Here is a 21,834-nt window from a genome sequence, read left to right as displayed (position 1 = left end):
GCCATAAATGCCGCGCATGCAAAAATAACATTCGAAAAAAACAACAAATTTATTAGGCGCACAAGTTCACGCCGCGCGAGAGATTTACAAGTTCACTGCACTCTCTTAAGTCATGCGGGTTATATGCGCATGACGTATCGCAAAATAACTCATTTCGGCGATAGGCGTATTATTATCACGAATATGTTATGTAAATAATTGCCAAAACTCTCCGCACATTCTTAACGGTAATCATTTCGGTGTGTGCCTAACTGAAAAATAACAACTGTTAACATGGAAATTTAAGATAACCGAAAAGGGCTTTGATATTAGCCTAAAACGTTAAAATTTAAAAATTTTATAAGTTTTTTTATTATGAAATATTATTCATGTTTTGGGTGATTAGTCATTTTGTAAAAATGTACTTGGAAAAAAACGGTATCCGATTCTCATTGAACGTGAACTTCAATAATTATTTGCACAACGTTCACGTTCATAAAAGTTCACATATCCTAAAATCTAGCACTCGTCTGCACGAAATACGCTAATAATACATGCGAAGTCGAAATGTTAAACAAATAAATTAGGCATGCAAAAAACGAGTAATTGCAAAGTTTAAACACTAAGAGTATTGAGAAAAAAATCTATTGAAACTTTCAAAGCCGATTTCATTGTTTTTAGGTTATATTTTCAAGAAAAAAAAGTAGCCTATGTTATTGTATAAGGTTTCATTTATTTATATTTCAAATTTTATTAAAATTTATCGAGTAGTTTAGGCGTGAAACGGGAACATACCAAAAAGTGCAAAAACCTAATTTCTGGGTAAAGCAGTGTAAAATTGTTCTCTATTTATTTTTCACTGTTGATATTCTCATATAAATTCAGAAAAAATCAAAAAACTTTAATTACTTATTTCTCCCCTTTAGCTTAGATTTTCACAATAAAAAGTAGCGTATGTTATTTTCCAATGTTTAATTTACTTATATTCCAATTTTCATAAAAATTGATTCAGTAGTTCAGCCGTGAAACGAGAACAAACAAACAAATGTTTGCAAAAAGTTCACATATCTAAATATCTAGCATTCGTCTTCATCGCAACACGAAATACGTTAATAATACATACCCTGTTGAAATGTTAAACAAATAAATTACGCATGCGAAAAACGAGTAATTGCAAAGTTTAAACACTGCGCGTATTCTTCTCGGATGCTCCTCGCGCACCATCCACACGCCGGGCGTAATTCTAATTAGTCAGGTACAAATGTCGCCAAATTAATTAGCGACTAGTTACCGAGCTGGGAGAGCTGCGAGTAATTAATTAATTACTCTTCAATTTGGCCGCGCCGGGTATTTATTCGCTGCGCGCTTGTTTGCGAATCGTAATTTATTGCGCGTGCCTGCTAGGATAGCATGTTGCTGATTTGTGCAAAAGTTGATTGCGCGCGTCCTGCGAAGCCGAAAAAAAGACAAATTGCCGGTCGGGAGATTTTGGGAGGTTTTTTCAGTAGATAACGGCGTATTAAAACACGAGATGGCGCTGATATCGTCATTGGATGGTTATTATGGTAGCATGCTGCGAGGCGCAGGACGCAACACATTATGCTAACTTGCTTTGATTAATAGTCGTCGGCTGAATTATTATAATGCGCGATAAATCTTACGCGTGCTGAAATCAGAATCGTTTGAATGGAGACCAAGTGGGCAGATATAGATTAATGCATTGTCTAATGTAATGCAGAGTTAATTTCTATATTAGAAGTAGTTTTAGAGGGAAAAAATTGATTTTTGGCGTTTTCTGTCGTTAGATGTCGCTGGAAGACATAACTTTAACGGAAAAATATTTTTTCTTTCTTTTTTCAATGTTTTTGAAGTTTTAAAAGTGATTTTGAGGCAAAAAACATAAAAAATCACGAAAAAATTAAAATCTACAAAAATACTCTTTAATTATCAGGAAAAATCTTTGTTTTATTTAAAATCAGGTCCCATAAAAGCTAAAATGTACTTTTTCATCGATAGATGTCGCCTCATGAACATAACCTCTTCTGAAAACCAATTTTCTTCAATTTTTAAACGTTTTTCATGTTTTAAGAAACAAAAATCAACAAAAAATCAAAAATAATTTTTTTTATGAAAATTATGCCTTAATTTACTTCCATGTAAACTAATATCGTTAATAGTTGTCTAGTTAAAATTACGAATTGACTTTCAAAGCTGCAGCAGCATTACCAGCCTGCTGAAAGTTGTAACGAAGCGTTTAACCAAAGCGTGCAACATCAATCGGCAGAGCTTTAAAACAGTCCGGCCAAAGTTAAGTACGCTTTGCTTAACTTTGCTTAACTTGGCAGGACCGTCCCACCAACCGCAAAAATTAGAATAACTAATCTTGGGTTCGCATGCGACTAGAAGTAACGCCCTGATCTGGACCGCAGCGCAGAAAAAAATTAGCTGCTGGCAAAAATCACGTTTTTTTTTCTCGGAAAACTTGGCCGGCGGTCAAAAAAGTGCAGACCTGCCGATACCAACAATGTGCGAGTTCTTCCTGTTTCTGAAATAGTTTTAACACTATTCATTAGAATAGATTAGATTCTTATTTTAAATTTTTAAATTTTTTATTTTTTAAAATATTTTTTAATATTAAACAAATTATTTTGATATAATGCGTAATAGTCAGGTGCATGCGCTATATAAATATAATTTTTGGTTCATTTCCGTGGTCCTTGGACTAGAAAATTACACAAACGCATGTCTGGGTAATCGCTAACGACTTTGAACGCGTGTATTCTTTGTTCGAGCGGCTTAAATATTTAGTTTTAACCTTTCCGCGAAACACACCGTCGCACGCATTATTTTTTACCACACAGTGCAGTCGAGTCGCGAGACGTTGGGTATTTTATTCAAAATCATTTATTCGCCGACGCGTACCTTCGCATTTTAACGAATTCTAATTTTGTTGCTATGGGTGCGTGAGCCGCGAACGCACCGCGAACGTTTTTCCTTGTCGAACACGGTTATGGCCCCAAGTCGCCGCCGGCAATGCGTTTACGCTGTTTTTTTCATGGCCAAAAAATGTTTTTTTCGTGTGCGTGTGTGTGTGTATTCCTGCAACGTTCGAACTAGAATAATCCAATGCCAACGACATGCGAACGGCGGTCACAAAGAGGATTATACAAGGCGATGAAAATCCGATTTGAAGTTTTATCACGTTTTTATTTAATACAATAATAAAAGAAAATTTATTTATTATTTACGGAGGATAATTAATTGTCCTAGGCGTGTTAAAAATAGTTAAATATCTATGAATTTTTAAGATAAGAGACAAAAATTATATTATTTTTATTTTATTGTTTATTTTAACCCATTTTTAGTGATAATTTGTGATAAAAAATCAGTCTATGTTATTTTCCAATGTTTAATTTACTTATATTCCAAATTTTATAAAAATCGCTTCAGTAGTTTAGGCGTGAAACTGGAACAAACATAAAAGTTCTTAAAAAATTGAAAATTTGTAATTATTTATTATTTACGAAGCACTTTTTGATCACCTGCCCAAAAAAACTAATTGTCCTAGGCGTGTTCAAACGTGTACGGTGCGTAAATATTAAACAGCAAAGCAAAATATTCAAACGCACAACTATAAAGTTACTAATCATGCTAATCATGCCATTATCGACCGCAGCGCTGTTTTTTCTTTCATTTCAACTCATAAATTATCTTTCTTAGAACTGGTAGCTAATCTAAGACAAGTAAACTTACTCCTTCTTAAATTTTATGCATTATCCCGCGGGTTTTTGGCGTTTTTCGAAAAAAACCCGCACAAAAACCACAATTTTCTTCATTCCGTGCTCGACATGCTGTCCGTGTCCGTAGTTATGCGAAGAGTTTCTTTCGCTTTGTGCACGCCTGCAGAGCGGAAAGTAAAATAATCCGGGCGCAAGAGTTAAGCCCTAGTTTTTGCATTCGGTTCGCGAGGATGCGCTTTTCGCGAAAACCCTCGCGCCGAAGAAAAGAAGAAGCGATGTACGCAAGAAGTTGGGAGTTAGTTGGCGTGCATCATTAATCTTGGGCCGAGTCGGCGCGGCGGAGATAACTTTTTTACGTTTCGCGTCCTGGCGGCTGGCGGCTTTTTGCGTACGCGGGCGGTGGCGGCGGCCTTGCAGTGTGATGAAGAACCGGAGCGGTTTAAACTGATGTGGCAGCACTGCGCCACTAGCACCACTAGCGTGTGCTGCAAACTTTCGGATGGTTATATTGTTGTTGATAAAGTTCTTGTTATAGTTGTTAACCGCGGGTGGACTTTGGCCATTATGGCGGGCTTTATGACACAAGGGAAGCCGTAATAAATTGCGTCAAATATCAGAGGTACAATAAATTTGACAGGAGTTATTTAATTTTAAAAATTTGTGCATTGTTACGCCATCTGGGGGAGAATTTTTGAAGTAAAACTATGATTAATAAGCTATATGAACTTTAAGTGCTGATTTCGCTTGTTTTAGGTGATAAATTTGGTGATAAAAAGTAGCCTATGTTATTTTTTAAGGTTTTGTTTATTTATATTCTAAATTTTGTAAAAATTGATCAAGTAGTTTAGGTGTGAAGCAAAAACAAAGTGAAAAAATGTGAAAAACTTAATTTTTGCAACTTTCATAGCATATTTCACCCTTTTTAGGTTATATTTTGGTAGTAAAAATTATTGTATAATATTCTTCAAGGTTTAATTTATTTATATTCCAAAATTTTTAAAAATTGCTTCAGTAGTTTAGGCGTAAAGCACGAACAAACAAAAAAATGTAAAAAACATAATTTTTGTAACTTTCTGCAACTTTCATTGTGTTTTCACTACTTTGAGGTTATAATTCCATGATAAAAGGTAGCCTATGTCATTCTCCAAGGTCTAATTTACTTCTCTACCAAATTTTATAAAATTTCTCCAGTAGTTTAGGCGTGAAACGAGATCAAACAAACAAAAATCGTTAAAAACTCAATTTCTTCAAAACCGTGTAAAATTTGCGTGTTGACTTGATGACTGATGTTCTCTCGTGTTCCTCCACTGTTAATACTCTCATGTAGAATTCAGGATTTGCGGTTTCGAAGACTCGCGCGCGAGTCGGGGGGCGGCTGGAAACGGAAACATACTTTTCTCTCGTCGATGACTAATTAGAGCGTCATTGTTCGTCGCTCGCGTATAATTCGACCGCGCATTACTTCGCATTACGACGACGCCGGCAGCGCGCCGCGATGCGAAAGCCCCTAATTGGGGGGAGTTATGATGTTCATCGATTACTCCTGCCTGCGCTTTCCAACCCACTCGTCGCTTTGCTGTTCTTCTCCCAGCTCTCGCGCGCGCTCTCGAGGATTTCGACGCACGCTGCACGAAAGGGTCGAACGCTCTCTGCAGCAGCGGCGAATCCCTGCGAATCCGGCGTTAATCCCGTCAAAGGATTATTAATACGCGCGCACCGGCGAGTGCGTTGCGTTCGCTAGGGAATCGGGCGGACACAAATATTAATTAGCGATGCATGCGAATCCTGGCGAAATCAGAAAATGAAAAAAACATTTGTTTGCATAGGCAACCAAAAAAACACTTTTTTTTTTTAAATTTTCTATGCAGTAATGTGGAAAACACTTATTTTCCACTCTTAAAATGTAATAAAAAAATATAAAAAATTGATTTTTATGATTTTCACACGCGTATCATATTTAAAACGTATCACAAAACAAAAAAATATTTTTCTAAAAATTTGATATGCATATGCATTTTTCGCGCTGTTGTAACATTAATTTTTAATGCGTAAACGCACACGTTGCGCGATTACGCAACAGCGCAGTCAGGACCTTGAGATAAAAAAAAAACCGTCCGATTGCGTCGAGAGCCGTTGAAATTTATAACAACGCATTATTAGTGTTTAAAAATTTTCAATGCGATTTAGATTTTCGTCATTGAACCGCCGACGGCACCAACTCTCTCGTTGGAGTCAACAAATATTTAAATATGTTAATTTCGCGCCGTGCGCCGTGAAAATCCGCGTGCATTTTTGTTTTTCTCGTTTTATCCGGCGCCAAGGATAGAACACGTTGCATTACACGTGTCGCGGAAATTGAACTTTTTTTACTTTTCGCCCGAATTCGACGAATATTATCAATACATAATGAATTCATTGAGAAAAAATCGTATGTGTGACCTATTTACGCCAAGTGTGTCATCATATTTAATATTGTACGAATAAAACTTGTTGATAACGCGCTGCTTTGTTTACTTATCCAAATATGCGCGTAATAAATACGTAAAATTATCACCGTTTTCTCACTTCAAAAATGTATGGATTGATATCGTTGGATGTATTTTATTTTTTCGGTATTTTCGAATTGTTTACATTCACATTTACATTACACGTGCGTTCACGTTCACATTTTAATATCAAGTTCAATACGCGCCATAAAAACGTCCTTTCTCGGTTCAATGTTAATGTTGCTCATTGTCGACAGCTGCTGTGTTGTGATACGTTCAATGAATGATACGCGTGTGAGAATCTCAAGTGTCAATGCGTAAAATTTTAAAAATTTTGAAATTTTTACAAAAATTAAAATATCAGGAGAATTATCAAAGTTACATAAAAAATTTATTTAAATAATCTTTCTAGAATTAAATTATCTATTAAATACCGTTTAAATATATTAAAAATTTAAATTTTTAATTTTTTTTTTTGAAAAATTTAAAAATTGACAATAACTTCGAAACTAAGAAAGATAGATGAAAAGTTTATTAAAATATTTTTATTTTTATTAAATTTTACATTATTCTACATGATTTTAGATACATTTTCTTTAGGAATTCACAAAAATAATTTAAAATAATTGCATCAAGGAAACCCTGAGATATTTTTGTTTGATAACACGAAAAATTCGAGTATTTGCACGAAAATATTTATTGACTGATTGCCATTCGGTGAACGAGGAACGAGATTAGTCGTAGTACTCACCAATGTGTGACTCGATGCGTTCGATAAGCAAATATTAGATCAATAGTGATAGCAAAAAACGAAAAATGTATTTTGTACCTATTCAATTGTGAAACTTGAAAAACGCGTGTCGCGTGCGTATCACACCACCAATCAATCAATAAATCTTTGTTCCTTTTTGTTTTCGAAATAAAATCAAATTTTTAGCACTTTTGACACTTGTGGAACAAAGTGAAGTGCAGGAAAAGGTCAGTGCGTTGCGGCGACTTGCCTAATCATCATCTGTGTGCGTGCAGGCGCATGATTTAGATGTTGACGAAAAATAGAAAAATTCAGGTCAGCGCTGCGTGCTGCGCTCATTAGAATGTTGTGCGCGATCGACGCGCAGCTTTTTTACTATCGGCGCATTAAACAAAAAAAATCGTAAGAAAGCAGCAAGCGCGCTGCATTTCGCTCGCTTGCTGGGAAAGGAAAACTCAAACATTTCTGACACGCATTTCTTTCACTCAGATTTACGATACGCCAAATGCTTGATTTATTATTGACATCGCAATGATTGAGTTTTGGATTACTTTCGAATGCAATTTTAACTAAAATTTAAGTTTTTTGTCATTTATCAACGTGTTTATTTGAGATTTGCATTGTTTTCATTGTAAAACACAAAGAAACTCATTCATTTTATGCAACAGGCGTGTGATTCATTGATTTTTGTATTGTTTTCTTTTAAATACTGCAAATTTATCAAAAAATCGCCTTAAAAACATTCAAAGCCATCTGGTGGTGAAAAAGTAAACTAATTGTATTGCTACCGTTGCACCTATGCATCAAATGCAGTCTTCCAACATAACACATGTTTCTTTAGTGTTGTTTTGTATAATTTAACAATTTTTATTGAATTTTGCATTGTTTGCAGTGTAAAACACATAGAAACTCATTAATTTTAAGCAACAGGCTTGTGATTCATTCATTTTTATATTGTTTTCCTTTTAATTCAGCAAATTTATCAAAATATTTCATTAAAAACATCAGATTTTATTTTGTTTGCATATTACGCCATCTGGTGGTGTAAAATCAAACTATTTTTGATTCACAAATGCATCAAATGCACTCTTCCCACATAACACATGTTTCTTTTCTCTAGTTTCTTCTTTTTTCTGATAAATGTTGCGGTGTCAAAAGTCGTTAGTGTTTGACTAATAGAAAACGCATTTCGAATGCGTGCGAGACGCGTTGCGTGCGCGATGTGCAATCGACGCAACGTGCTTATGCATGAGCAGAGTGGGGCCGACACCGAAGCAGCGCCGAAACTAGGTTAAGTTTTGCATTTGGGGGCCAATTGACCCATTTTTTCGGCGCTGAGCGTTATTGCGCCATTGCATACGCGCATATACACAGTGCGTAACAAACGCACCGAAACAAAAATATATCAAAAATTAAATTGCACAGATAATCAACGCCCAGCGGACGTTTGCGGCGTGCGTGCGGTTACCACCGTCGAAATCGTAGAGTAGGTACACACTCATATTTTGACACTTCCACTTCCAAAACAGCACGCGTAGTTGGAGTGCATACGCATTTTTCGACTCCATGAAATTTTTGGCCAACACTGCGTTGGCAGTTGCGTGCGTCGTTGTTGAAGCAAGCGAAACTCGCACACGCACCGCTGCTGCTGTTACTGCTGCTGCTGCTGCTGTCGTCCTGGTGCTAGTGCTAGTGGCCTAGGCCGAAAAGTTTTCGGCGCTCTCGCCTGATACACAAAACTCTAGGCGGCCGCCTAGCCGTGGAGTGACCTCGCGCCGCGCGCGCTTTTTTCTGCGGTGCGTGCGTGTGCGTGTGCCGCGCGCCGTTGCGTGTGCATGCATTGCGAGAGAGTGAAGTGCTACTTTGGAGCTGGGCCTCAGTTCGCAACCAAATGTTCGGCATGGTGCGTGCGCGCGTCGCGTTGTTTGCGGGTACGAATTTCGACGCGCTCGGGGTGCATGCGGTGCTCACCCAAGGATAGATAGGCCACCATCATTACTGGATAACGCACACATTCGGCAACCCACACAACACGCACGTTTTCTGTCTTCGGACACAAGTTGAGGTACTGTTTTTGCACAATGTGTAAGTGATTATTGTTTTGCATGCAATGTTCATATGTGATTATGTGGATAGCATTTATTCTTCTCTTCGTTGTTCGGACGTAGCGGGAAGTTAGATAAAGTTTTGTAAAATCGCGGCACGCACGTTGCTAGTACGCGTGCGCACTGAACGTGGCGTGCGTACTGTACATCAAGGTAATTACCAACACTTCGTCAACTACTACCAACCCTCAATGAGTAATCAACACACCTTCTATTTTGCATAAAAGGGTTGTTTTAAATTGCATAATTTTAAAATTAGTCATAGATTGTGTTTTTTGATATCAAAAATTAATTTTTTAATTCAAAAAAATTTTGCTGAGTTTTCTTGATTTAGTTTTAAATAAAAAAAATAAAATTGCATTTCTGACAATATTTCGGTCACAATACGCATATCGAACGCATATTAGAAAGTTTTTTATGATTTTTTTCACATACATTATTACAACTAGTCGACGCTTCGATTGCTGGTTCTGTGCGTTTTTTTTTCCTTCATCTTGAGTGCGCGTTTCATTTCACCTCGAAATTACGCATACTCACACTGCGCTCGAGCGTGCGAGAAACGGTGAAATTTTCAATGATTTCAATGAATTTATAGGTGTCTATGACGGACGGACGCGGTTGCAACATGTTCCGTTAACGATTTGATTCGAAAATGCACACACGCCGCCGAAATCTACGCATATAATATATGCATATGCATATTGATTTCCTGTTCTCTTTCTGTTTCTCTTTCCGCGCGTAATATGCATTCTATTCTGATGAATCGATCATCACGTTTTCATTTTTTTTTTAATTTCATGATGACAGTTTTTTTTCGTATTTAACGCTGCGTAATGTTGGTGATGGTGGTGGAAGTCAATTAGTATTTATGTATCCTTCGAAACGCAGTGCGTGCGCGCACCATTCGCACGTTTTACAATTAGGCGCGCTGCTGCGGCGGCCGCCATTATTTTTTACTGCAATATTATTTAAATCGAGTCCGCATTAATAATGCGTGGCTGAGGCGGTGCGTAAATTAATCGTCGTGCGTTTATTAATACTAATGCGTTTCGCAAACAATGGGTGTGCACGCATCGCGACAGCGGCAAGTATTTTGGGCATACGCGTGCTGCGCATACTTTTCGCTAGTTTTGCTAATTAGGTAAATTTGCGGAGCATTCACGCGTACGATTTATTTATTAATTGAGTAGGCAAACATTAGGTGTGCGTTCAAAACTGTGCTTTATGTTTATTTTATATGAGTATTATAACTTACTTATTAAGTGTAAAGATTTTGGTTTTATGCAAGGAGTTTTTTAGTAAAAATTTTAATATTTTGGAATTAAATGCAAAATTTTAAGTTTTATTGAATAGTTAATAATTTATTGTTATTAATATATTTGAGAATAATTTTTTTTAACAATTTTTGAGGACAAAATCAAAACTATTCAAAAATTAAACAAATTTCTTGAGATTTTTAACGAAAAACTCTTTATAACAGCGAAATATGTACATCTTCATTGGTTTATATTAATTTCCTTGTTATAGCGTTACAGTTTCTCAGTATAACAACGAAAAATATTTTAATTTTTAACAATTATGAGCTAGAATATTTTTTTCAAAAACATGACATCGATGGTAACATTTGAAATATTGTTGTAATTATGATCCCAACATTCCTACAAATTGCAATGCAAATTTCTATAACTTAAGCACGATTTTTCATCAAATTTTTGGGGGTGCACGTTGCGTTACAACAAAATCATTTAAACATAACACAAGTGAATACAACTGAGCGACGCGGAATTCATATTTAGACTTCAGGAAATATTTACCGGCATTTTTACAAGCGTAATTGAGTTTAAAATCAGTTTACAAATAATTAGACAGATACATACACCATTAAAAAATGTAATTGCATAAAAACATAAGTTTTTAATTTATTTTTTGAGTAAATATTCTGTGAATTTAAAATTTACAAAGTTTTTTTAATATAATTTTCAATAAAATAAAATATACTATACAATTACTGGTGATGATTTGTGCAAATGTTTAGTTTTAATGCTCAAATAAAATTACCGGCTTGCGCAATAATTCGCACCGCAATAAATTCGCAATTTTTGACACCGTACGCAAATATTTCAAATACGTATAGAAAGTGCGTCGGCTCGCTCTTTGTGCGTTATAATAGCGCAACATTACTAATTTCATTTTTTGCGCTTGCATTGTTCACTTCTGTCCTCGAAAGACTCACCCAAAAAAAGTTTCTATTTGAAGGTTACAACTTAAATCCTTTAAACTTTAAAAAATTTAAAAATTTAAATATCTGTAGAATATTAAATAGATTAGAATAAAAAATTTAAATAAAACGTCTTCCCGATTAAAAATGCGTCAGCGATACATGCGCCGCTTAAAATAAATCATTGCCGAAGAAAAAATTGTGCGTGAATTGCTAATGATTGAATATAATGAAGTGTGTGGTTGGTTGCGCGCAGCATCATTGCGTAATTTGCATATTACGACTGCTTTAAATTAGCATATTTATTGCGACCTTTAAGATACGCAACCGGCGAATGAAAACTCCTTTTTTACAAATTTACGATGGCAATCTGTAGGCAATACGTTCGTCTAATAGGTTACGCACTTTACAACGCGCCGACCGGCCAATGCCCAAGCAGCTCAGACGCATTCGAAAAAAAAATGCGGAAATGTTTCGGTGCGTTTTTTTTACGCGCATTTTTATTGCCATTGGTTTTTGTGCGGCCATAACGCCGATGGAGATTGTATCGTTACCAGGTGCGTGCGCGTAAATCTGTCTTGCGGGCTGGGACCGGTTCGCGGTGCGTAAATTAGGCGGCGAATTTTTTTCCTCTCCCGACCGAGGCGCGGGCATCGAAATAATCGCTAATAGATAACTGCGTGTCACAATCATGGCGCATGAGGTTGCGGAATCATTCAAGGTTAGAATGGCGCAACGTCCAGTTCCTGCTAGTGTAAAATCAAAATCAAAAAAAAAAAAATTCTTTCTTTCCACGTGTACAAGATGCACTCGAGTGTGTTCTGTTGTGCACTTTCTTATAAATAAATAATGTTACACATTTCCACGATGATTACCATTAGCGCTGCAGTACTGTTAGCGCGTTCACTTGAATGGAACACGTCTAACGGCATTTAATGCGCGCTGAAGAGCCGGATGGACGGACGCACAGTGTGCGTACACACGCTCACCTGCAGCCGTGGTGCACATGCGGATGGGAAACGGCCAACCGAGCGTGCAGCAATCACGATGAAGAAGCGAGAAGCTCCGGAGCATTAGAATTCTCGGCTGCCTTTTGAATCAGCGTGAATCGTCATGATGTGTTTCCTTGATGCGCATATTACGATGCTTTTTATGCATCCCATTACGGGTAACGCACTCCTGCTAATGACCGCGCGCCAGCAGAACAGATGGAAGACATCTTTGTTCTGAAATAAAAGAAATATTGCGTGATTTTGAACTGTGCGCGCTGAGAATGACGTTTCTCACCGGATGCGATACTAGCGACACTTAGGAAATGTGTATTGTGGGTTGCATACATTATAATTTTCTTTTTCTTTGTTTTGAATTTCTTTGCGTGCATGCGAATGCATTATAATTATAACAGAGAATTTAATTTGGCGAAATTAGTTTTCGGCACGTCGCCGTCGTTTGTGTGTAGTTTGTAAAACGAGCTTTATGATGGGTGACTCCTGCGGGAGTTGGCGCGCCGTGTTGCCACTGAGGGGAATACCGAAAACTCGCATTTCCACTTTCTTGCATTAGCAAACTACACTACGCCTAACCACCGTCGTCATCACCACCCTCGGCTCGGCGCGGTGTAAACCTTGTTTCTTGAGGATATCTGTTGCGTTATTCGCTTCGTGTCTAGCGATATTTCGTGGTGTCACGCATTCAACGCGCCGAAAACCCAGAAGCTTCAACTTCAAGCTCAGGTGCGCAACGCCAAAGCTGCGTTTAATCACAAACCGAGGTGTTTCGCATCAGCGACGCACTTGCCGCCGATGAAACAATGAAAAATGTGCGTAACGACAGGCGCTCACGATGACGAGCACACCGAAAACGCACTTCGCACGCGCGATAAAGTGAAGCCAAGAAAAACAGCGTAATAAAAGAGCAATCCGTGTGCCGAGTTCAAGGCTGCCGTGGTCATTGATGCGTCAATTTGAATTTCGTTTTGGGCAGCGCAATAAAAATGAAGCAACAAAGAAATGTGCGTGGACGAATATTAAAATATTCGCATATTTATCTCATAGGTACATTTTCATCATTGTGGGGACATAAAGTAACAGGACAATAATGAAATATTGCGGGATTTAAACTGTGCGGTGAAAATGACATATCTAACAGGAAGCGACACTAGCGACATCTGGTAAACTTGTATTTTGGGTTGCATACAATGTTTTATCAATACTTTAAAAGAAAATTTAGTTTTTTATAAGTTTTACTAGCTTTAACCCGCGGCTTCGCTCGCGAATATCTAAAATAATGAAGTTGCTTCCGTACGCGTCTGTAGTCACAGAAGAAGTAACAATGTAGTAGAATGGCGGGAAGTTTAAAATGGCTGAAAGTATAGTCTATGGAAGTATAGTGTACAGTCTCCATAGTGTAGTCAATTGGATTTGATGTTGACGTAGCTGTCGGTAATACAGTGTGATAATACAGTGTGATGGTACTATAGTACTTAGGTTTGAGCTTCATCGCTGGAATGCTAGATGGCGTTAAAGTAGTCAAATAGCAAGATGCAGAGGTATTATTGGCTAAACAATTTCTTTATTTTATTTAAAAAATAATTTTTTTTATTAAATAAAAAGTAGCCTATAACCATTCGGGGACCACTAAGAATATGTGTACAAATTTTCATGATGATCGGTTAAGTAGTTTTTGCGTGAAAGTGTAACAAACATCAGGACTTTCGCATTTATAATATTAGTAGGGATTATTAAAATTCATAGTTTTTCATTCTTACTATGTAATTTACAATGTTAACACACGAAGTTTACCTTTTTGAGTGTAAAATTTATGCATTGTGTTGACATTCAGTGATTACCATTAAATGTGTACAATATACACCTGCGTAGCATTGTAAAAAGTGCGTAATGCCAACAGGACGTTGAATTTGTTAAATTTCGCAGCAATCGATGCGTTGCCACCTTGGTGCGTTTCTTGTCGGTGTTTTCATGGCCACAGGAACTGGCGTCATTCACGCACATAGTATTTCAACGCACCGCATTCAATGCATATTTCAAATTAAAAATTCGTCTTGCCTTTACTTTACTTTACTCCGCAAGATCCGAATCTGTGCTTGCTTGGTTTTACAACTTTGAATTTTGGTAGCGCTTTAACTGACGACTAATTAAAATTAATTGCGTGCGTGTGTGTGCACTTTACTTCGCATTGTTAACGAATTAATGCCGCTCATTATTTGTATTAGCAGCGTCGTGGCAACAATAACCAAATTATAATATTCATAGCGTCATCGAATAGAAAACATTATTTGCTCTAGTAGGCCGAACGAAACATTGTTTTTACTTTTTTACTGTGTGTGCGGCGCGATGCGAATGCAATAATGTGAACGCGAGCATGGATAATTATTTCTTATGAATTCAGTCACGCCACCTTCGAGAGATGTGCTTGTCGTCGTCGTCGTCCGCGTTCCTCTCGCGGCGTCTACCATTGCGTAACGCATACACGCATCCGCGAATAACCTTGCGGTGCGGTTGTTTATTGCCTGGCCTTGCAAATACCCAAAATGCCAGTCGAATTTCAGGCTCCCCGCCTGCAGGTGACGATCACTTGAGGTCTTTCGCTTACGCAACGCACGCATATTTCTAATCAAATCCACCTTAATGTCTTTGTTCTCAACGCTGTTGCCTTCTTCGGTGACCGCGCACAAGGTCAACTTGAAACATTTCAATCTGAATCTTGAATTTGCAGTTCAGGATTTAATTTGAATTCTTGTTTTTTTGTTGTTGCAGCCAACAGTTTCATAAACGGGGGCATGGAGTCGGGCGCACAACAGTTCTGCTTAAAGTGGAACAGCTTTGGCAGCAATCTAGCGACGTCGTTCAGCAATTTGTTCAAGAGCGAAACGCTCGCGGACGTGACGCTGTTCTGCGATGGCGTCTCCTTCAGGGCTCACAAGCTTATCCTCGCCGCGTGCAGCAAACATCTCGCTGATCTCTTCGAGACGGCGCCGCTGCACCAGAACCTGCTCGTTATCCTTGATGGCACATCGGCGTCCAATATGGCGGCGCTGCTCGAATTCATGTACAAGGGCGAGGTGCACGTGTCGCAGGATTGCCTATCCAGTTTTCTTAAGGCGGCCGAATGTCTACAAGTATATATTTCATAAAATTTCATTAAAATTTTTAGATTTTAATTATTTTTAAATTCAAGGTCAAAGGATTAAGCATCGAACATGAAAAATTAGTAAGGAGTCAAATGGACACATTGGGTAACGGTGAAATGGAGTCACCCACAAGTCGATCATCAGGCAGTAGTGGTGGTAAACCGATTAAAATGGAAGCCGACATGCCACCGCAGAGTCCTTCATCGTACTCGCCGGCAATGTCACCGTACATGCACCACTATCGCACCGCCTATGACCGAAGGCCATTGCGCAGTCCGACGCTGCAGGATAGAGCTAGTGTTCTTCGTGATGGCAGTAAAGCAGGGCGGCCGCAATCGCCCAGTCCAATGTCACTCGCGTACCGTCCGGCCAGCCGCTCCTCGCTGCCCCAGCAGCCGGACGCCGACGCCGCCCTGCCTGACCGATTCAATGACAACGACCCGCAAGCCACCGCGCTGATATGCCCGCCCTCGGAGAACAGCAACGCCGATCATTTACACCGCGACCCCGGCTGCCCCGAGGACCTTCGCATGAAGATGGAACCACCCGCCACGCAGGACGAGCCGCTCAGCAGCACGGCGAACACGAACAACCAGGTGAACTCATCCGGCTTGTCGGCGAACGGCGGCTTGATGACCATGTACGACGCCGCCGACTCTAACAATCTGAGTAAAGATCGCGATCTTATTCCGACGACGCTCTGGAACTCCGTCACCAACAAACTGTCCAAAACAGGTGCCATCACGACCCCAGACGGTAAGAAATCAAAACATATTTTAATTTATATTTGATTATTTTTATATTTTTTAGGAAAGAAATTGAAGTGCCCTTTTTGCGAACGATTATACGGGTATGAGACGAATCTGCGAGCACACATACGACAACGGCATCAGGGAATACGAGTGCCGTGTCCATTTTGCACGCGCACGTTCACCCGCAACAACACCGTTCGCCGGCACATCGCGCGTGAACACAAAACCGAATTGAGTCTGAAAGCGTTCCAGCAGGTGCACAACCCGTAGTACGCCAGTGGTTTGCCTCCCCTCGACGCGCAGAAGGCGAACAGCGAGGAATCCTTACCAAAAACCAGACACGAGCACACAAGCCGACGCCGCGATCTCGGAGCTGGCCTCCGGACGTAGAAACTCTCTTAAGTTGACACCGAAATTAACAAAACCAATAACACAACCAACAACCAACAAGATGGTAAGTGTGTAGTCGTTCAATTCGACGACCTGTAAGGAATAACCAGCGTCTAGTTAAACGTGTGATGATCTGTTTTGATGATGAAGTTATTTCGAAGAAACGCCGCCGCATCTACCTCAGAAACAGTACAAATATTTTCTTAGATTTAAAGCGTACACGCGTAAATTAATTAAAATAATTTATATCTACATCTACACCTTGATTGGTGACACAGGAAAGAAAGCAACACGCAATAAAACGATGATGATGATTTTCTAGTGCAATAGGAGAGCGCATTCACGCATTGAATTGAAATCGAAAGAAACGAACGAATTAATCAACTTTCACTAGACGCGATAATTGTTATGTACTCGAACTCACAGCACACCCGATCCATGAGTGTACACACTTTTACACTTTATCCACACACACATATACACACGAAAATGCCAAAATTCAAAACGAGCCGTACTTAGCTGTACAACCACACTAGAAAATGAACAATAGACGTCGCTTCCATCGGACGCCGAATGGAAGAGAATTTGTTGCTAAAATGTGAAGATTTTATAGGTTTTAAGTGTTGTATAAAATTAATTTAGTTCTAAAGCAGGACGGTGCAAAAGATTGAAAAAAAAACAGGTTGTTTGTTGTTTATGTCTCGAGATCGTTCTTGAATGCAATGCAAAAATGAGAGAATTTAACTTTTTCTAACCAAGAAACACACAACAAACACACAACAGCTCTTAAACTGCCCTGAATGTTGTATTTTTAAGACGACTCTAAGCTAATCAATGAATTGCAAAGCAATAGTTGCGCCAACAACAACCAATCGAAACGAAACAAACCAAGAAAACTTTCTACCTCACAGTTTTAAGCCATAGATATTATTTAATGCGGCGTAACATGTAAATCTATTTACAAAGTATGTTGTTGCTAGTCATACATGTGAACAATAGACCAGTTAATTGCTCAAGGAAATAATTTAAGACATAGGTATTTATGTCTCTCGATACACATACGCATATTTTTACTTCTGTCGGAAGAAGAAACGAACACAAACGAGCTTTAATATAGATTTATTTCGGCACAACAACAACTTCCACGGTTGCAACTACAAACAAACACACAAACTCAGGGTTCTTTACAATATAATTCTAGATGATACAATATTATTTAACGCGTAAATCGATAGCAAAACAATCCAATAATCTACGAACTGCCGAATAATTCACTGCTACTGTATAGCTAAACAGCCTGGGAATGCGATGTGAGAAGTATGAATGTGTTTGTTACTTGTTTTCGTTAAATATTCATCCTAATCATAGGTGCATCGCAATGAGTTTGCTACGGGTATAATTTTATATAGATATTTATGTTTAAGATGCATTAATGTTACATTTGGGTTCGGTTTGTTGTGTATGAGACGAATGAATGATGAAATGTGGCATTCTCAGGCATCCAGAAAGTTTCTCTTTCACACTACTACCTCAAATATAGTAATATCTAATAAAAATAGTAATAAAACGCATTCTTGCTGGTAATAATCACTAATCACATTGAAATGAAACGGGTATATGTTGAATTAATCTCGCGTTGTTGAGGCATTCAGGGTTAATCATAGAGAAACGTTTAGTTTAAGAGAAATTAAATAATAATTGAAGCATAGTTAAAGAATATATATGATATATGTATATGATGTACGCGCTATTTTTATTTTTAGACGTTTTAGGAGTACATTACATAAGTTTCGTTCGTACGTTTAAGCTATATATTAATATTATTATTTTTTTTTTGTTGGGTTAGTTTATCTTTTACCACACAGAAATTTCTACGCCAAAAGTCCAATGTTTTTGTTTGACTCTAAACTTTTGCGTTACCAAGTAACGCATGATTATTTACTTGGAAAAGCTTTCACACCTGTACTACTTTGGCAAAAAGCTCTTCTTTCGCCGCCCCCCCTTGACGACTGCTGAATTCCCACCAGGTGAATCACATGCATCACAAAACACCCACACAACACGATACACTTTTTGTGATCAATCTATATTAAGATGAAGTATATAAATACAATTACGACCCCAATTATAAGAGTCCGAATTTGAGCGCAGCGCCACCGTTCGTTCGCATTAGGAACGAATCATATTTGTAATAACATTCTGAGTGTAACTTACTGATGTTAGTAATGTAAGGTGATGAAACGCCGGCGAGCTGTACGGTGTGATGTGTGTGGCATGGTGGAGGCGCTGAAATTTCTAGACATTTGATACAAAAGCGATAATATAAGTAGAGGACAAACACATTAAACGCGTATTTGAATAGTGGTAGGGTTCGTTCGGGCGCCTCCACCACGCGCGCGCCATCGCACGAGCATCGCTCGCATTTTTTGATAATTATCCTTGTTACCGGTGTATTTGCTTTAAATATAATGTGTAAAGTGTCCCCTCGGGAGAAGCGTGAACACATTGCAAGTTGGGGATTTTTGTAAACTAATTTTAAGGCATTGACATGTTGCGCACCCCGTTTGTCGGTTCAACGTTTCCATTGGCATCCATAGGCGTAAGTTTTCTAGTTAGCGATTTTCTAGTTAGGCACGAGAATAAGGAAGAATGTGATTGTATTATAAGCATGCAAGTTTGTATTACCGAATTGTGGTGGGAGGCGTGAAGCGAAAGGTGAAACATTGAACCGACAAGCGCCACGCAGATATTTCTCGATATCTCTGTGGTGACAGATTGTGATGTGTGTCGAACACGTTCTTTCTCTAAACAAATCTCTCTATATTAAATAAAATGTCTGTTTCACTGCACCGTCTCACATTCACTCACAAACTTAAAGCGTAAAAGAGATAAGAACACACACACACCACATACAAAAACACACACACGAAATATGTTTAATAAGTAAGCAAACAATGTACTGAATCGGTTCCAAAATTGTGTCCCAAAACGCCGCCACCCGTCCCCAAATGGCGTCTCTCTGTGTAGTTCGGACGCTGGGGGCCGGCGTTCAATTTTAAACATAAGTGAAAAACATGTAACACTTCTATGATATGTAATTCTATTGATAAGATTAATGTAAAACGTATTTCACGACGATTTTTAAGTTCGACTTGTACATTCACACACACACGCCACACGATAATAATCTATTGCAAAGCAAGATGCAACTCAGGTATTTTACGTTATCAGGGATTATCAGTTAACTAGTTATTTATTACGTGCTGCATTGTTCACATTGTATGATGTTACGGGTATTTCATCATTTTGTAAAGCAAGTAATATCTTCAGGTGCAAACCAAAGTAACAGTACAAATATGCATCTACCTCATTGAATCCTCAGCTCATCTAAATATAACAAAAATGAAGAACCTATTATACTTACTATGATTAATTAGTGAGTAGTGAAGAATACACGAAATATATTTATGGTTATTATGCCCAAGTACAAACATGAAATAATGAACTATTATGAAATGAAACACTATAAAATGTTAACTAAATGGAAAAACTCAGGAAATTCACGTTATAAACAAAAATGGTACAAACAATTTATTCATGTAATCACTATGTAAATATTGTCCACGCAGCAATCATTCAAATTTTCGCTTCTTTGTGGAGCTGAATGTTTGATTGTAAGATTGTTGCGGTGACAGTTTATCAGGGAATCTCTACATTTACTGTTCTACTAAAATGTTTATTCTATAATGGCGATTGCAGTGGAGGATTTGGAACCATTTGGGAATTGTGAGAATGAAGTTGTAAGCAAGAATCATATTTTTAATAATGGCAAAATTTCGCACCGGTAAACATTAACTTTGAATTTGTACTTAACGAAACGAATTTATCTATCAAGAAACTTAGATAAAAACATTTGGGGATGAAAATCACGAGGGAAGAGTCAATTGATTATTCAGTACAAGTACTATTAACGATATGATTTTTGTTCTCACCTAACCGAAATTGTAAACGAAGATGAAGGATTAATCAATGCGGTTTCCCGTCTTTGGCAAAGATGGCGTCGCCCTCCGCAGTCCATTTTTAAGGAGGCGTGAAAATTGTCTGTGTATACACTCCACACTGCGATGGTTGAGGAAAGGGGGGAAACCGTGCGTGCATTGTTTGTACCGCTGGCAAGAAAGCGAAGAGGAAACAAATTACATTACATGTTGTGCGAATGCATGTTGATAACACGTTTTAACAATGTATAATGTATTTTAACGATTCGGGTTGCTGAATGAGAGGACCCACTCTCGTTGAGGGAGTCTAAATTATCAACTATATGATGTACTATTATTACATTTAATTGTATATAAGCAACATATGATGTATTTCATGTTCTGTTTTTCCTTATTAATTTTAATAAACAATTTGACGTTTAAACTGAGCATTTAATGGCGCCCCAAAACCATCTGCGCAACTTCCTATGGAGTGTTTGAATTTTTGTGTACTTTGGGTTGCCTATAGTCAACTCCTAACTGCACAGAGTACACGTTAACCTTAAATAATTCAAAAATTGTTTCCAGAAAAGTTTATTAGTGATGGCTGAAGAACAATTGCCTATTCCAACTAAATCACGTCCTCGGGCGTGTAGCAATTCACAAATCTCAACGCAAGATAGTGTTTTGTTACAAGAGTTTGTGAAATTCTGCAGCGCCGTCCGCAACTGGATCAAAAGCAACAAAAACAATCGCAGATCAGATTACAACCAAGGTGCTCTTGCACGAATCAAGTGTGCATCGTTTTATAAACAAGAGCTAAACTGTTTCCGTGAGTTATTCAGATCACAAGGGTGTAGCTCTCGCCATTGATGAGGTGGGATGTCAGTGGACCTCTGCAGGGTTGCTGCTAACTTACCCCCAGTACTTGAAAGGACAATGCTGCTCTCGTTGATCAATACTTAGGATCAGAAATCATTCCAGCTATCAACGCTCTTTTGGACGCTATCCTCAACGGTGGTGATGGTCGCATGTTGGAAAATGATATCCAATCATTTAGCGATACTTGTCACTCAGAGCTTGATGTTTAAATATTTTCGTGTTAAGAAAATAAGTTGGCTGTTCTTTTGTTTTTTGTTTAAATAAAATCTGATTGCATATAAAGTATTTTACTATCATTTACAAGACATTTCCTGTTGAATTAATTAGAAAAAGTTTTGATTAATCTAGGGAATTATATATAAACCAAGGTCTCAAAAGTTCCATTATGCACTACATTGTTTTGT

General features: G+C 38.1%; 1 protein-coding gene across 6 annotated transcripts in view; it reads left to right on the top strand.

Annotated features, from left to right (window-relative positions):
* Positions 1 to 20,993, top strand: part of chinmo (Chronologically inappropriate morphogenesis) — a 43,192-nt gene extending 22,199 nt beyond the window's left edge. For 4 of the 6 annotated variants that reach the window (XM_065307376.1, XM_065307375.1, XM_065307378.1 and 1 more), the window contains 3 exons: positions 15,056 to 15,417; positions 15,477 to 16,185; positions 16,240 to 20,993. In XM_065307376.1, the coding sequence (XP_065163448.1) occupies positions 15,079 to 15,417; positions 15,477 to 16,185; positions 16,240 to 16,451 (1,260 nt within the window). In that variant the 5' untranslated portion in view covers positions 15,056 to 15,078 and the 3' untranslated portion in view covers positions 16,452 to 20,993. Of the gene's footprint in view, positions 1 to 8,873; positions 9,022 to 14,771; positions 14,863 to 15,055; positions 15,418 to 15,476; positions 16,186 to 16,239 lie in introns of those variants that run through there. The other 2 variants (XM_065307379.1, XM_065307380.1) reach the window with 2 other exon arrangements.
* Positions 20,994 to 21,834: the final 841 nt, after the last annotated feature.

The sequence above is a fragment of the Atheta coriaria genome, unplaced genomic scaffold (genome assembly GCF_025399875.1).
Source record: "Atheta coriaria isolate IRGN ID8LTWV9N9 unplaced genomic scaffold, Caltech_Dcor_3.1 hic_scaffold_7_pilon, whole genome shotgun sequence".
Lineage (NCBI taxonomy): Eukaryota > Metazoa > Arthropoda > Insecta > Coleoptera > Staphylinidae > Dalotia > Dalotia coriaria.
Note: the sequence above shows the minus strand (reverse complement) of the source record. Positions and strands in the feature narration are given on the sequence as shown.